The following is an 18,216-nucleotide window of genomic DNA, read 5'->3' as shown; positions in this document are numbered from 1 at the left end:
GGTAAGATGGTAATTGCTCATAATTTTACACTGAAACTAATGTCAAAATGTTCAAACTATCCCTTTAAATTATTTTCTGAAGACAAAGAAAGATGATTATTCACACCTTCTGTGACCAGCTTAAAATCACAAATTTATTTGTGTTTTTGGTCGACGATGAAGGGTTTTAAAACTAAAATCACTGAGGCCACCATCAAGATATATTATTACTAGAGAGAGGACTGGAGGCCAGAAGTTGAAGCCACAAAAGAGGACTGCCCCCCATTGGCTGGTCTTGGTACGTAGCACCTCCAGAAAGCTTTAATGGGGGGGGTCAGATGGGGGCCACTGCCTGTCTTGGGGAGGCACATCAAAAACAAAACTGTTTTTGTTTTGTTTGTTGTTGTTTGTTTTGTTTTTTAATTGTTATATACAAGGTATTTGAATACCATGATATGAGGATAAAGGAGTCACCTCGTGATATTATTAGTATTATTTATTCATATTATTATTTATTGCTAAAATTACTAATTGATTACAGCACAGTCTCTTTTCGACTTACTGTTTTCTTGTCTTTTAAATGTATCATTATATAAAAAATATGCATATAAATTCCCAAAAGCCTTCATTCTGATAAGAGGACGTTGGCTTTTTGCATCAAAATATTTAATTCTGTTTAATTCAGACCTGTTGTCATTATTCAGGGAGACTAAAAAATATAAAAAAAAATTCACATGCATACACACATGCAAATAAAATAGCCCAGGAATCAAGAGGATAATAGTGTCTGGCCGGGGGGCGCAGCAAACCTATAGGAGTGGCCACAGGCCCCCTCCCCCCTCCTTTGGTGATGCTCCTGCACTAGAGCCGAATCATGACCATGCTCACACTCCAAACAATAAAAACTAATCATATCCTTGTGCGAACAGACAGGATTTGAACTTTTTACAGAAACATTTACCTTCTCTCAGATTTAGAGTCAGAGCATTTTAATTTATTGGAGCACAGTTACAAAAAGCACCTTTCCCTGATTAGGAAAAGAGACCAAGTCTGCAGACCCCATTGATCTGACTGCTAGATTATCGGTTAACGTGTCATTTATATATTAAGATGTAAGGTCATTTAAAGCTTTATATACAAGTAATAAAGTTTTAAAATTAATTTGGCTTTTAATAGACACCCAGTGCCAAGAACTAAGAACAGGTTTAATTCAACTTTCCTTGTACATAAAAGGCTTCAGTAGTCAGTTCAAAAGGCAACTTTCACTCACAGTAAAAGCTCTTAAATCGTGTTCAGGTTCAGATGCTTACCTGCTGACTGCCTGATGTCCTTTTATTTCACACATATTCACTCCAAATGATAGAAAGATGCAGATAATAGAAATATAAAGGTTTTATTATTCTGTGCTTCCATTCACTAACCTATTATGTTCAAACCATGTTCTGATCTGTTCAACGGGATTATGGTTTGAAGCTGCACAAGATAGAAAATATCCATCATCCTGAACAATTTAAGATTCATGTTTTATTTTATTATGAATATATCTTTTTTAGAATTATACTTATATATATGGATAATCTCTTCCACAGTTAAGCCTGTACCAGGACTGAAATATATAAGTCTTGTTTTTCAGTTTTAGACTTTCTTAGGTCTTTTTTAGAGCTGGTATGTAACAAATTAAGTTTCCTAGCGTTCTTGCACTATTTAAAAAATTTAAATCAGTGCAACCATCCGAAGCCAGTGTCCGATGCACAGAAAAAAGACCAACTTTTGCGGTCCACTATACGACACAAGCCAACAATCTCTCAATTTCCATCCATTGATGCTGTGATCGAGGCTTGCTGCTGGGATTGAACGGATTCACACGAGGGGATTAAAAGAAATGGAGCCTCTCTGTTGGCCTCTTTAATAGATTGCTATATTGAGTGGTCCACACACACACACACACACACACACACATGTTGAATATGCAGGAGGGGAGGTGTGCTCTTTGATGTCAGATTTGCTGCAAACACTGATGTGAAAATGCATCCATGTACTTTACTATGAGGAGACAGAGACCTTTCATCATCAGCCGTGTAGCTAAATAAAGATGAAGATGTGTTTTGTTTTGTTTTTTTTCACAGGAGAATGAATGATGTCTCCAGGGTAGCAGCTTTATGCTGATAGGAGGGGTTTCTTACGAAGTTCTTACTGTGAAACAACCCAGATTTTAAAACTCCAAGATACAGGCAGCATGTGAATCCAGTACTGGGGCTGTGATTATGAGCTCAGGTGAGTCTTTAAGGTGCCTCGCAACTTCCCACCTGATGCTCCATGAGTTACTCAGCCAGAGAGGGCTGACCAGGAAGACATTTAAAATCAGATGATTTGACAACTTTTGGAGAAAATTCACTTTCTGGAGAAGATGGCAATGATATGACCTGATGGGCTTCTTATCAAAGATCTTAACTTTCTGATCATATATCACCTTTAGTGGCTTGATGGAAGCAAGTTGACACCAAGTGTTTACACAGTACCTTAAATGTAAAAAAAAATTAATAAAAAATAACATTTGAACTGTGCAGAGGTGGCCAACCCTGGTCCTGGAGGGCCACTTTCCTGCATGTTTTCCATGTTTCCCTGCTCCAACACACCTGATTCAGTGGTTAAATCACCTCTTCATGTTCTGCAGAAGCCTGTTAATCACCCATTGATTCAAATCAGGTGTGTTGGAGCAGAGAAACAATTAAAACATGCAGGAAAGTGGCCTTCGAGGACCAGGACTGGCCACCCCTGGTTTACAGCATGAAATGAATTCATGTAAGTTTGCTTTTACAGCTTCCCTTGCCATCCTAACATGCTTGTAACATTTTTTATGAGACTCTAACACAACAGCAAGATGTTTGGTTCTCCTGATATGTTCCCCATTGATCTTCAAATTTAAATCATTGCAGTCAGGTCAAGATTGGGCTCTTGCTCAACCATGCTGCAATAGACTAAATAACACAACAACTGTGCTGATAGTCATCTGATGAATAAAACCTAAACCAGGGCACGAAGCGGGCAGAGCCTATGAGGAGAGCCAAGAGCTGAGTCATGTTGTACACCCGTATTCGTTTATACCAATGACAGCACTCTGTTTATGATTTGAAAGATACGCACTAAACCACTGGAAGCTTATCCTCGAAAAAAATCTCAATTTAGGCAGAGAAATGGCATTTCTGCAAAAATGCAGGGTGAATGTATGACTTGGATGAAATTCGTTGAAGAAGATGAGACTTGTGAACGTTCAAACTTGCAGAACAGAGCTAAGATAAGGAGAACAGCATCTAAAGGCTAAAGTTAGCATAACCAGAACTCAAAACTAGTCTCGGGAAAACTGGTTAAAAGATAAAACGAGCAAAACTGTAGTTTAAAGATAAAAGTAGCTTAATTAGTGTGAATAAACACATATAGAAGTAGATTTCAAAGAGAACAAGATTTTTGAAAGAACTACAAAGATAAGAAGTTTAAAAAAATCAGGTCATAGCACACAATTCCTAATCAAGCTGAACATTTTGATATGTGAATGTAGAAAAGAGCACAAAGTACGACAAAGCGTACTGAAACAAACAAACAAAAAAAACTATTGCATGATGACTGACTCAGTGTTCACACTATAATGTTAATTGCTTTTATGACTGCAACAATTTTGCGATGTTTTGCGATGATTAAATAGCGAAACGGGGTCACAAGAATGGAATACAGAGACAATAAAACTAATTCAGCAGCAGTGATATCTCAGATCCTGCAAGCAGCATGACATTTGCATACTGACCTAAATTAGCTGCTGATACCTGACGTCCTCATGCAGCGTTCATTGACACCACTTCATAAATAGAAAATCGTGACAGGAATCATCCTCATATCCATGCTTGATGCTTCAAACAAAAGAAAGCAGAACCCCCNCCCCCCCCCCCCCCACTGTGCTTTCTGCCTCTGTCAGTAGAGTTCAGTCAGCAGCAGCAGACAGAAGCACGCTGCTATGTGGGACACGTCACACTGCTGTTGTGAAGCTCAGGAACCGGAACAAAAAGAGAATCACAGCTCGGTTTTGTTCCACCGTGACCTCTTTTCTTCTGTGGAACCTTCAGATTGTTTTTTCCGCGAAACCGTGGTGTCCCACGACAGCGTCTCGTACTCTGTTATTCCAGCGGAGATATTGGGACACTCCTGCTGGAAGTGACACCGGGCTGCACCTGAAGTGCTACAGCTAACTGCTGCTGCCACTATTTGTGTTAGCAAATAACTGCAAAGCTCTATGTAAACCACCGTGTGAGGTAAAACCGATGATGAAAAGGTTTGTAAAATAACATCTGCATGAACGGCTCAGATCATTTTGGGACTGGAGCAAACCACTCAGACTAACTTCTAACTCATCAGTCTGATTAGAATTAAACTATTTAAAGAAGTATGTTTTATTTATGACTGTCAGCTAATACCACGCCAAGATTTCAGTTCAATATCTGTAAAATTCACTGAGATAAAACCATTTATAGGTAGGCTAAGGCTGATTAGCTGACATCTTTAGTTTGAGCTGAGACCAAAAGTTATTTATATTTATATTTTGCTAACAGTACAGAAAAATGAACACACACACGAGCATGAACACAACTCCTCTCCCTTTGCTTTTGGCAGTGGCAGATAATGAGTTAGAAACACATCAGATGACCATGTGACTTTTAGTTTTGTGGTTTCAAAAAGACACATAATGTTGGTCTATAGAAGTGATTCTAGTAAGAACAGACGCATAACAACATGAAGTCAGTTTTAAGTTTTTTTAACAGTAAGCACTTAGCAGGACCTAGATCCAGCCCTGTCACAACAAAAGCTTTTTGTGCCAGTCGGCCTTCCATGGAAGTCCAATCGATGCTTTTCTAAATGGAGGCACCGTTGAGAAAATATCAGTTTCCTACCAGGGAACGGCTGGAGCCCCGATGCTGAACGAGACGCCGTCACAGGAGGAGGCAGCGATAAGGCAAAGGGCTGCAGCTGTAACACACAACCAAAACTGGCTGAATTTTCTCCTCTGACTCAAGCGTTAGAAATGAGTATACTGTATCAGAGGGACAGCTCAGGTTTGGAGACAAAGCTAGAGAGACGAGGCTGAGATGGTTTGGACATGCAGAGGAGGGACAGCGGACGTATTGGACAAAAGGATGGTGAACATGGAGTCGCCAGGGAGGAGGGAAAGACCACTGAGAAGGTTCATGGATGTGGGGAAGAAGTATATACAGAGGGTTCAGCCGAAAAGAAAATATCTTTAATCAAAACTTCAAGTGCGTGAATAAAATAAAGATAATGCATGATAAAGATACGATCATGCATTATCTTTTGCACCTTATCAGTTAAATTCCAAAGAGGTGCACAGCAAATCCAACCTTTACTGAAGCATTTTGCCAACTTAAAAAAATACTACAGCCCACATAATGCATCGGGACTCTTTGGTGTTTTGAGATAGTATTACACCAAATCAAATATTTGTATTACAAATTAAAAGAACTAGTAAGTTCACAAAAGGATAATTTATTGCAAGTCATTTCAACGGGACAAAATGCTGGTGGAGATTCACAGTCATCCAGGATATGGTAAATCCTAAAGGTTTAAAAGCTGGACTTTTATTCTGTAGAAAAAAAGACGCTTCCCTTCCAATCCGGGGAGAATTTTTAGTTCAAAACTAGAGACTGCAGAAAGGGACATAATGAAGCTAGTCTTAGTTATCCAATATTTTTATGTAAAAAACAAATCAAGTTTAGATATGTTCTCTGGTAGCCGGGATAATCCCAAAATACACCCAACTGATGCCAGTAAGTGCAGGATGACCACATGAGCCGATGTATTCTGTGAGCCACTTCAGATCAAGATGGATGTTGGATTGTTCTGCATCTGACACGAAATGACCGGAAATGGGTCAGATTGCTTTGGCCCAAAGGTGGGCAGGCTGGATGCGTGGAAAACTGTGTAAAACCCCAAAAATATACACACACACACACACACACACCACTACACACATGCACTCAGACCACAGATAACAGGGTCAAAGCAATCTCAACCCTAATCTTCCCTACAGCGCCGAGCATGCTCCGTCAGTGATAAAAGTAATACGAAGGAGGATGACGGGCCATAGAGGCTCTCTGGGTTAAGATATTGGCAATATGTAAGTGTGTGTGTGTATGTGTGTGTGTGTGTAGCTGGATGTGCCGAAAGGCCCAGCATTCCTTTCTCACCATCCATCTTTCGTGCCAGAGTTTTAAACTACTTACTGCTACTTCTTACAGCGTGCTGAGAAATGATGCAGTTGTAACCATCTTGGTCAAACCTTGAAAATAATATTATGCAAGATGTCACACTCAGAGCTTGTGTTGTGATTGACTCTCAGCTACTACCATGTCAACTTTAGCTTAACAACTATAGAACTGACTGAGTTGTGTTGACTTAGGTTGATTAGCTGTGGCAGTCATCTTAAATTGGATTGACTCCAAAAGTAATCAGCAGATGGTAAATTTGGGTAAGTGTCATTGAAATCTATCCAGTGGTTGATGAGATATTTTACTAACAGACAGAAGGAGTTGACTCCAATAGTCAATGTTAAAGTTTTAAACCAAGGTTTTGTGCAATCAGTTAGTGCTAAAAGCATATTTGAGGGTTAGGCTCACCTACCACCACACCAAGTTTTAGCACAAACTGCATCTTTTTTTGTGTTGGTCAAGGTCGATTAGCTGTGGAGACCATCTTGAATTGGGTTGACTCCAAAAGTTAATCGGTTGTAAATATACATCAAATGATTATTTTCTGAGAATTGCATTAACATCCATCCAGTGGTTTATAAGTCATTTTGCTAACAGACACATGAACACACAGACTCAGGCAAAAACATTATTTCCCACCTTTTGCTTTACACTGGCAGGCGATTAAAAACTAAATTGGAGAGGAGAGATGAACAGGGCTGATTGTGAAAGAAGCAAACAAGAAGCTTTGTTGAGAAAGGGAGAAAGGAAGAGGGAGAGAGAGAGAGAGAGAGAGAGGTGGGCTGAACAGCAGCCATGAAATATGGGAAGTCCAAGCAGCCGAGACACACTGAATCATCAAAGCAGTCCTGGAAAGGCGTAAGACGGGAGTCCAGGATGTGGAGAAATTTAACGAAGTGTCTCCTTCTGATGGCTCATGTAACAAACAGCAGAAAGTGCACAAACTGAAGGTAAGTTTGTCTTTTTAACATTCGTCTCAGTCATTCTGTTTAATGGTAAACGCTCCTACAAATCCACCCTGGGGAACCAAACTAAAGCTGTTCTGGACTCTGTAGTTTGTTGAACTTTTTTTTTTTGTTTGTTTTAAAGAAAACATTGTGGCAATGTTGTTAAATATTTTATTGGACTAATAGTATTTAAAATAATCAGAAAGCTTCATTTTACCAACATTATGACAAATCTGTAGCTATGACAGTCTGAGTTGAACCCTTTGGGTTCTCTGTTTAATTCTTTATTTGATGCCTTTTGCCTGAATCATACCCATATTTACAGCTGCTCAGGAAGCAACAGCCTACTGTGGAAAAAAATGATTTTAAAGTAAAACAGACCAAACTATTGATAGAATACAATGAAGTAACGCATTTAACATTTTTTATGAATAGATTTTGTTTGAAGGTACTCCAAGATACTTATCCATTATAACAACACATCAGTTTACTGGTTCTCATTTTCTATTAGATTTCCTTCATTTGTCTCATTAAGGCTGCCAATTGGCTGTTGAGCAGCAGAGCGACTGAACAATATATCTGTTATATATTCTGGTAACGCTGGGAATAAAGCAGTGATAAGAGAGCAGCACATTATGGGACACAGAAAGAAGATATGCTGTAGGCTCCCCCTCCTCCCCCTTAGCATCCTCTTTGTTTTGATGCCTTACAAGTTGGAATTTAAAATTAATTTTGAAGGTTGTGTCTTGCAATTTACACAACATAACTAAAAAATGCAAACTATCTTTTACTGTAAGACAACGAAAATTTACCATGCATAAGTATTCACCCCCCAAAAGCTGATACTGTATAGATCCACCTTTTGCAGCATCAAGTCTCTTCAGGTCCGTCTCCATGATCTTTGTCCATCTAACATCTGGAGTTTCTGTCTGTTCTTCATGACCAAACTGCTGCAGCTCCTTCAGGTTGGATGGTGCTGCTTGGGTCCAACAATCTTTAAATCAAACCACAGATTCTCAGCTGGACTGAGGTCTGGGCTTTAACTGGACTAATCCAGGACATTTATCTGGTTCTCCTTAAACCAGAGGAGTGTTTAGGCTCATCGTCCTGCTGGAAGGTAGACTTCGGTCCCAGTCTCAAATCTCTGAAACGAGTTTCTCTTTAGAATTTATCTAAATATAGTTCCATCCATCTTTCCTACAACTTTGACCAGTTTCCCAATTCCTGCTGTTGAAAAACATCCCCACAGCATGATGCTGCTACCACCATGCTTCACTGTAGGCATAGTGCTCTCAGCATGAGACGTGTAAGTTATACATGACATTGTTCTTGATGGTCAAAAAGTAGAATTTTAGTCTCATCCGACCACAGTACCTTCTTCCACATTAGGGAGTTTAGGGAGTACTCAATGTCCCTTTAGACAAATTCCAAACCATCTGCAATTATTTTCTTTAAACAATATCTTTTTTTTCCCTGTCCATTCTTCCAAGCCCAGCGATGTGCAGCTTATAGTGCTCCTATGAATAGATCCTCCATCTTTATCTCTATCAGAAGAGCTGCTCAGCTCCACCAGGGTTATCTTTGGTCTGTTTTAGGGTTTTTGGATATATATATAGTTTTTACAAGGTTAAAAGTTTTAAAATAAAACCTTATCAATCATAACTCACCCTGATCTGTATTTCTCAACAACCTTTGAGAGATATTTTATTTTCTAGAGGCAGATTTACTAGTTTAGCATCTTGTCACTGTTCAGAATTAGCACCTGTGGGAATGTCCACTTCCCAACACTGTGCTCATCTACCAACAAAGATCGTTGTACCAGGAGTCTCTAACAAGCTGACCTGTTCATAATCAAGAGGCTACAGTTTATTGTTTCTTCTAGCTACAAGATGGATCAACATGAAGCTGACACCTCAAAAGTATTCATACAAACGTACAACAAGATTTATATGTGTACAATAAGAGCCACCACCGTACCACAAGATTCACAGATGTATAAATAACTTTTCAAATGTACACATTTCAAACTGCACAAGCAGAAATATGCTTTGCATACAAATTGTCAAATCCTTGTGAACAAATCACTTGCTGAGAGCAGATCAGTCAACATGAGTTCACGGATCAGCTTGTCTGTGAACGTGACTTTTTTCATGCTCTAGATTCATAAATGTAATGCTGCATTCAAGGCCAGCAAAAAGCTGCGACATCTGGGTCTTACCAGATTTACTGGGTTATTGGAAAATACACATTTCTGACTTGGCAGAGTAACTCATAAATTCTATATTAAAACTCAAACACTTAAATTGACAATACTGGAATCTAAAAATGTTAATTTTGTGGACTGTACTTTCTACCCGTTACCCATTTTGAATAGTTTATTTACAGTCCATAAAGTCAACATTTTTAGATTCCAGCATCGTCAATGCAAGTGTTTGAGTTTTATTATAGGGGTTATTGTTTCCAATAACCCAGTAAATCTGGTAAGATGTCCCAGATTTCTGCTGGCATTGAACGTATCGTTTCATTTATGAATCTGGAGCATGAAGAAAGTCCCATTTACAGACAAGCTGATCCATGAACTCATGTTGACTGATCCTTTCTCAGCAGGTGATTTGTTCATGTATGCGTAGAATAGTCCTTCTTGTGAGGTTTGAAATTTGTACATCTGAAAAACTGTTGATGCATCTGTGAATCTTGTGTTATTGTACACATATAAACCTTGTTATACGCTCCTTTTAATACTTTTGAGACATTTTTTTTATCTCCGCACACCCTTTCATAGATATTCAATGTAAGGATTCAGAATTCTTTCTTGGCTTATAAAAAAAAGATTGTTTATTTGTTCTGCTTTTTAAAACACCTACCTTCAGTGAGTCTTTGTTTTCATTACTCAGAATCAGACAGGAATGAGGAAACAGGGAACCAAATAACAATACGAACATTTTGTGCTTATCTAGCAGGGATCTATCACCACAGCCTACACATCACGCAGGGATCTCTACAAACAGCTTTTATCTCAGAAATCATTTGAATCAAAATGTCTCTTTGCCATGGGGACAAACAGGTGACAACTCCTGGTGTGTTTGTTCAAACTAAACAAACAAGAAACATTAAAATAGACCAAAAAATGAAGAGCTGTGAAAAGTTTGGACGCAGCAGGTTTTGGCGTGGTTTCTCTAATTTAATAATTCCAGGTTGCCTTGTATTTCAGATGGAAGCAGCCTGGCAGCCGTGCTGATAATGTTGTCGTTACAGCTACACAAAGGAGAATACCTGTCAACACAAACTGCTTCTGCTGCTGCGACGCAACATCAGCGTGTCCGCCGTAACTCACTGCCACGTCAAGAGAAAAAGACAAACATGCTTGTGTTCATGGCAAAATTAGCAGCACATTGTTTTGTTTTTTGCTAAACTAGTTCTTAAAAGTGCACGAATTATTAAGGGTGCCAATGCATAAGCGTTAAATCACCCTTATTACTATTCAGTCATTATAATCCTTCAGTTTTATAAAAAAATCTCATACAGAAATACAGCCAAACCCAAGGCTCCAGCGGGAATAGTGGGCCATGATGTTTGGTAGTACTACATCAAACTGTACAGGCAAAATCTGCAAAAACAACCCAAGTCAAAGGAGTATTTTTACAGGCAATATAATGTGCTTTGTGATTAATTAAAATTCGTAACATCTGCTAACCGATAAGTCAAATGAATTTGTTGTATTGGTTCCACTCTTTCTCTCTAGATTTCTCCCCCGCTGAACCCACAAAGGAGCAGAAGATGAACTGCTCTCTTGATGCGACAGTTTTCAATGAGACGAGCTGCCCCGAGGATGCTGTGATCTGCGGGGTGAATATGTCCTGGCTTTTAGCTAATGCTACAGAAAAAGAAGTGAAGGAAATGTGTTTGAGCGAGGAGGAGTACCTGGCCAAGTTCATGGGTCCTTCAAAGTCCCCCAAGTTTCTTCCTGTGTGTGCCACCTACTTTGTCATTTTCGTGGTGGGGGTCCTGGGCAATTCCCTGACCTGTGTGGTCATTTTGCGCTACAAGGTGATGCAGACGCTGACCAACTACTATCTGCTCAGCCTGGCCCTGTCCGACCTGCTGGTGCTGCTGCTGGGCATGCCATTAGAGCTTTATGACATGCAGCAGAACTACCCCTTCCTGCTCGGGGAGGGAGGCTGTTACTTCAAAATCTTTCTCTTTGAAACCGTCTGCTTCGCCTCCATCCTCAACGTGACGGCGCTCAGCGTGGAGCGCTACGTCGCCGTGGTGCACCCCCTTAAAGTCAAACACATGGCCACACGTGCTCATGTGAAAAGAGTCATCTTCATGCTGTGGGGGCTGTCCATGCTGTGCGCCGTGCCAAACACCAGTCTGCACGGGATTGTGGTGCTGCCTCCGAAGTTTGGACGAGAATTTCCCCGCTCTGCCATCTGTCGTACGTAAAGACATTCCCATTTATTCTTGGAGCTTTTGCAAACTTTAGTTAGCTCACTAGCAGCTGATGTTCAGCACAAACTTTAACGTTGTACAAGTCAGATATCATGTACTAATATTAGAAAAAAAGTCCTCTTGTTACACCCGTCATGTGTCTATCCCTCTCTGTTCTACCTCCTTCCTCAGATGTGGTCAAGCCCATCTGGATGTACAACCTGATCATCCTGATCTCCACTCTGGTCTTCTTTGTGCTGCCCATGTTGATCATCAGCGTTCTCTACTTGCTCATTGGCCTGCAGCTGCACAGGGAGAAGGTGATGACTGTTAATGGGGCCGACTGTAGCTTTGGTCCTGAAAGTGTCTCCCAGTCCCACAAGCAGAGGCTGAGCAGACGCAACCTGCAGGTTACCAAAATGCTCTGTAAGTGACATTTCAGTAACTTTTTCTCCTACTACGTTGCTAGGCAAACGAAAACAGACAGTTAAAGTTAGGATATAGGAAATGACTGCTAGTCGTGAAAATGTTTGCACTGTTCTGCATCAATGCTGTCTGTGGGTGGTCCATGGTCTAGCTATCTGACATTTGCAATGCTTCTCACTGCCTTTGAACCAACTTGCAGCCCTGTATAAATATAAGTGACAAAACAATTTGCTCTCATAAGCATTTGGTCCTGTCCATTAACAGAGTTTTTCTTTAAATTTAGGTCCCTGTATAATATGATTCCCTCATTCCTCAGTATAATCAGTGAGTAAATGTATTGTTTAGTGAAAACATGTAAAAGGTCCTACAAACAAAATTAGCTGCATCTTCAATTTCTGGCATTGCCAGACCAACAGATACTTGGATATCAAACCAGGAAGATAACGATGGAAAATCTAAAATAGGAAAACTTTTTAAAACTCCAAATGTCTCCTAGGAATACTTACAAGATATCTACCACTTACAGGACACTTAGGAAGTATTTACAGGCTACCTACGGGAACTTACAGAGTACCAACAGGGATACTTAGAGGGCACCTACAAGGACCAGGCTGTAATCTGTAGTTACTTGTAAGTGCCATGAAGGTACCATCTAAGTCCCCTGTAGGTGGCCTGTATTTTCCCCATGTAGGTACTCTTTAAGTATCCCATAGATAACATATAAGTATACAATAGGGTACCCTTAAAGTTACCTGGTAGACCCCTGTAGGTACTCTGTAGTTATCCCGTCGGTAACCTGTGAGTACTTTCTTAGAGACCCTTTAAGTACTGTGTATGTATCCTGTAGGTATCAGTATGTACCCCTGTAGGTATCTTGTGCGTACCTTGTAAGGGACACTGTAAGTACCCGATAGGTACCCCTTGATTCTGAGTTGTAGTCTGTATTGCTTCCATGATTTTTGTTAGTTATTTTGGATGATAGACCAAAACACACACTGTAGCTGTATTTGTTAAACTTTTAAATGCAAAGTTAAGCAAACCGTGTGTTTGTTTTTCGTGCTCTAGGCGTGTTGGTGGTTGTTTTTGGCATTTGCTGGGCTCCCTTCCATGTGGACCGCTTAGTGTGGAGCTACATCAACATGTCATCCGTGCAGCACCAGCAGATCTTCGAGACCGTCCACATCATCTGTGGAGTCTTCTTCTACCTGAGCTCTGCTGTCAACCCAATCCTCTACAACCTGATGTCTACCAGGTTCAGAGAAATGTTCAGTCACATTACGTGCTACTCAAAAGTCTGGCAGGGACGTTCGAGCATTCAGATGACTCAGCGCAACTCACTGAATGAAGAAATGCCCAACAGTAACAAATGGACTTAATGACGTTTGAGGCAGTGTGCACAAAAAGAAGTCAGAAATAGATTGGCAAGAAAAGAATGAAGTAAACTGAATAAAAGCAGTGGGAAAATACAAATAATAGAAGGTGTGGGGTTCATTCATATGTTAATCCAAAACAGACTGGGCTACTGCTGAGAATCCTGATCTCACCACCAATATCATCAACACACCAAACAAGAGAATGGGTTCTGGAAGAAAGGTTTTTCATCCAAACAACAGAGATGTATGAATAGACAACAATGTGATTTTATTATAGGTGTCAAAGCTGTTCGGTAGACCAGACATCCTACAAGACTCTTTGTTGGGTTTTTTTTTCATTTATTTATCGCCCACCTCGATGTATCAGTCAGGAAACATTTGGACCTTAAATTTGAAGAATTTTCCTCTCTTGGTGATAAGGGTTCTAAGACACTACAATCAGTGATGAGGTGATCGCATGAATGAGAACTTTAATCCCTCACTTTTCTTTCATGTAAACCATGCCTGTGTATTATGTAGGTGTATTATGTACAGCGTTACAATTCAAGGCCTCTCTCACCAACATTACCACGTTCTTTCAGCAGATAGATACACAAAGGTCTCCTAGCGTTGATGAATTAGGGATTAAAGTAAAAGTTAATTAAGTGAAGTGGGGAAAAGCTGATCCTGTGATATTTGTAATCAGTGAGGAAGTTGTGATGCATGATTGGCAATGTGCTTGACATATTTAAATTATATTCTGAGTCATGATGATCTTATATGGCTCCAATCAGAGTGTTTTCACACATTCTTGAAGTGAACTTGTTATATCTCCCACATCAAATACTGTAGACACATAAAAACTGGCATTTAACGCTTTCGCTATTTGCAGCTTAGGATATTTTTTTTAATTCAGCTTCTAGTTTTCGTACAGTGACCGTTTGAAGCATACTAGTCTCTGCTTTTCTATCTACCTGTCTTATTAGGAGTGCTGTCTGGGAATGACAGACACAGGTGTGTGGTTACCATGGTGACTCTAATGAGCCACAGCTCTTAACATTTCTTCTGATCTTGGTTCTTCTTACATTTGTTAAGTTTGTACATCAGAATGTCGATATTTTAGCCCAAATTTACATGTGTTATTAATACTGTTTTATTGTATCTGTACTGCATTATTTACCCAAACATTTTGCTGTGTTTCTGTACAGTAGGTTATATAAATATTTATTATCATTTTAAATGATGATCTCACATAGTAATCCCTACTGTCTGATGAATGTACGTATGCTGTTATCTATTACAAAGCATCACATGTAGATGTCAATAAAATGCTGCCTGCTTTTTATCTTTTTTTTTTTTTAACAGTACTGAGGGTAAAACATGCCAGAAGAGCCATTTATATTTTTCCTGGTGTAGCTTGAAGAGATAGTTTGGTAATTTTTCAAGAGATGTTCTGTCAAATAGTTATTAATAGTTAGAACTTTATCAGTCATAGAGCTCAAAGTGTGGAGAAAAGGGAAAATGTTTTTGTTCAGGCTAGGCTACCAGGCCCGTTTTATGTCTCTATTCAGGCTTATTAAATTATTCTTTCTCAAAAACAACAAATCTGTGTGAAAGAACACTAAATTAGCTATTGTTTTTAAACAGACCCTAGCCTGGACAAAGACTTCTGTCTCTTTCTGCAAACTCTGTGCTCTATGACTGATGACACAGCTGGTAAGGTACTGATAAGAATACCACTTCAAAGATGAGACTATCCCTTTGCCCTTCAAAATATAAACCTCTCGTGCAAACACCTCAGTTAAGGTTCTGGACAAACAGTTCAAGAGTCAAAAACTTTTCTGAACTCTGAAGGACACATGGCAGACAAATCTGATTTAAACCAACAGAGATGATGAGCTAAGGGAGGGAAAATGATGTCTGTAGGTCAATAACACGGAAAAGATGAAAAATAAATGAGCTGATGAAGCAGGATGTGGAAGACAACGAAGACAAGGACTGGCAAATTGTTCGATAATGACACAGCGTCATCGGCGTGCCACACCAGCACTAATGAAGGGCAAAGGGCGATCTGTTCACACAGTCTATCACCATAACCAGAACACAATTACACTCTGGCTCTACAAATAGACCCATCCAAAGCATATCATAGCATCACCCAAGTGATGGTTTTCACTCAGGCAGATGGCGTCAGTTACAGTAACTATAAGGAGGATGTGTGTGAGAGGGACGTCGGCCCTGAGAACTAAAAAGACAATTTTGCTCGCGTAAGAAGTCCAATCGTTTCACTTTCACTCACAGAAATGAGAAACAGATCCGGAAACTGTCTCCAAGCTGCACGTCGTAAAATCCCCCGAAGTGGAAGCAATAAAAAGTTCAGCAGGTGGAAGAAAGGAAAATGATTTTACTCTCACAAACCTCAGCCTTGTGTGACAAAAATTCCTCCCACAGGGACGTGTGACTGGAAGTCATCATCCTGACATGTTTTGATTCAACACATGATGAAAAGTAGAAGATTTCAGTTTTTAATTTGCAAACTTTAATGAAACTTGGCACAATGGTGAAACCATAGGCTTCTAATAAAGCCACCTATAACAGAAGTGGGAACGTAAAAGCTCCTGCTCTAATACAATGTTCTTTTAACACCGAAGCGATAATTGGAGACGTGTAAGACAAGAGCTAAAGCAAGGGAGTGAGACACGGCAGAGTCAGACGAGACGACAGGATTTTCTGCCAGGAGAATAATGTGAAGTGCTGCTTAATCAGACGACTTTATGTCATCTGAGGAAGGAGAAATGATGGCGATGGTCTGACTGGAGCCCTAAGATCCTTCTAACCTTAACAGATGTGGAGAAAAAGAGAGCAAGAGGAAATTAGATCAATCTGTGATTAATTTGATGTGTTAAACAGAGGCTGGAGACAATTAGGGCTGCAAGAACATCAATACTCTTCAGCAGGCCTTTAGTTTGAATTCAGGCAGCAGTAAGAAGTCTCTGGAAAGAGGACTTCTCTGTAAAACATGTGAAACATTCAGTGGGTTGCAGAAGTATTGACCCCTTGACTTTCTCTTTGTTTTGTTGCCTGACTACTAATTTTTTTTTTTACTAATTTAAAAGGAATCTTGGGGAATTCTGGTATTTTCTTTTTAATTTACACAACAGGACTAGCAAGTCTCTGCAGGTCTGTGTCCACGATCTTGGTCCATCTAACCACTGGAGTTTTTGTCCTTTCTTCTCTCACTCTACATTTTGCTCCATCCATCTTTCCTTTAACCAATTTCCCAGTCCCTGCTGATGAAAAACACACCCATAGCATGATGCTGCCACCACCGTGCTTCACTGTAGGGATGGCGCGCTCAGCACGATGAGAGATGTTGGGTTTACACCACATGTGGCATTGTTCTCGTTGCCAAAAAGTTTAATTTTAGTCTCATCGAGGATGTTTGGGGAGGCTCCAATGTGTCTTTTGACAAATTCTAATCTGCCTTATTTATGTCTTTGACTGTTGGCTTTTCCTGACCACAGCTCTGCAGTGTATGGAGGTCCTAAGAGCAGATCAAGCTCCATCACTGCATAAGAGCTGCATCGGGTTTCTCTTCGTCTGTGAGTTCTGGTGGATGAAGACTCTTTGGTGAAACACCCAGTAATGTCCAAGTTATAATTGTTTAGCTTTTGATTTGAGGTAATTGAAGAATTCCGAGGTAATATTGCAGCCCCACAGCATGATGTTTCCACCCCCATGTTTGACAGTTGGCATGGTGTTCTTGGGTCTGAAAGCCTTACCTTGACTTCTTCAGATATACTTCTTGTCATTGTGGCAAAAAAATTGAATCTGTGTCTCATCAAAACCTTTCTCCAGAAGACATTTGGCTCGTTCGTGTGGACGGCTCCATCTGAGTCCATGTCGATGTAAAACTGGCTTCACTAAGGACAGAGACACTGGTGTTCCAGCAGCTTCCAGTTTATGGCAGACTTCAGCCTTCTTGGTTACAGGGTGTTGTCTCCCAGCAAGAAGGTTGCAGGATCGCTTCCCGGCCTGGGGCCTTTCTGGGTGGGGTTTGCATGTTCTCCCTGTGAACACGTGGGTTTACTCCGGGTACTCCGGTTTCCTCCCACAGACCAAAAAACATGCATGTTACGTTAACTGATGACTCTAAAATTGTCCCTAGGTGTGAGTGAGAGTGTGAATGGTTGTTTGTCTCATTTGTCTATATGTCACCCTGCAATGGACTTGCGACCTGTCCAGGGTGTCCCCCGCCTCTCGCACAGTGACTGCTGGGGATAGGCACCAGCTCCCCACGACCCGGAATGGAGAAGCGGGTAAAGAAAATGGATGGATGGTTACTGAACATCCTGACCAGTTTTCTCTCCTTCTTAGAACTTCACTGAGTTTATTAGACTTTCTACTTGGTCTGGTCAACACAATGAGTGCTGTCAAACAAAGCCTTTTTATGCTGAGACACTACCCAACTGCAGAAAAAAAACTACTAACAGGAAGTTAACAGACATGGACCTTGTCAAGATAAAAAACCATGGAAAAAAATAGTTCAAATGAATCATTAAAAGACCAAAATCAATGACACCCATGCCCAAGATGAATGTATGTAAACATTTAACCACAACTGTATGACTTAATCATAACATGTTGAGAAAAAGGTACACCTGAAGCTTGTGTCATTTTGTAAAGCTTCCTCCACCTGCGGTCTCCCTGAGACTGCTGTAGAAAATAAATGGATGGATAGAAACAAAAAACTGTGAGGGAGAAATGTGAGACTAGAGAGAATGTTGGTCCATCAGCAAAGACATTTTCTTA

The 18,216-nt window shown here is 40.2% G+C and overlaps 1 protein-coding gene across 1 annotated transcript; it reads left to right on the top strand.

The window, feature by feature from the left end:
• Positions 1-6,968: 6,968 nt before the first annotated feature.
• On the top strand, positions 6,969-14,647 carry LOC108238279 (neuromedin-U receptor 1-like). Its single transcript, XM_017420247.3, has 4 exons — positions 6,969-7,198; positions 10,938-11,633; positions 11,819-12,052; positions 13,118-14,647. The coding sequence occupies exons 2-4, from the start codon at positions 10,973-10,975 to the stop codon at positions 13,426-13,428; spliced, it is 1,206 nt and encodes a 401-aa protein (XP_017275736.1). The 5' UTR covers positions 6,969-7,198; positions 10,938-10,972; the 3' UTR covers positions 13,429-14,647.
• Positions 14,648-18,216: the final 3,569 nt, after the last annotated feature.

Source organism: Kryptolebias marmoratus, linkage group LG20, assembly GCF_001649575.2.
Source record: "Kryptolebias marmoratus isolate JLee-2015 linkage group LG20, ASM164957v2, whole genome shotgun sequence".
Classification (NCBI taxonomy): domain Eukaryota; kingdom Metazoa; phylum Chordata; class Actinopteri; order Cyprinodontiformes; family Rivulidae; genus Kryptolebias; species Kryptolebias marmoratus.
Note: the sequence above shows the minus strand (reverse complement) of the source record. Positions and strands in the feature narration are given on the sequence as shown.

Bases quoted from the DNA above. Each gene is read 5' to 3' on its own strand.
- LOC108238279 (XM_017420247.3), top strand. From the start codon at position 10,973: ATGAACTGCTCTCTTGATGCGACAGTTTTCAATGAGACGAGCTGCCCC. The intron at 11,634-11,818 runs GTACGTAAAGAC...CTCCTTCCTCAG, and splicing joins TCCCCGCTCTGCCATCTGTC to ATGTGGTCAAGCCCATCTGG. The intron at 12,053-13,117 runs GTAAGTGACATT...TTCGTGCTCTAG, and splicing joins GCAGGTTACCAAAATGCTCT to GCGTGTTGGTGGTTGTTTTT.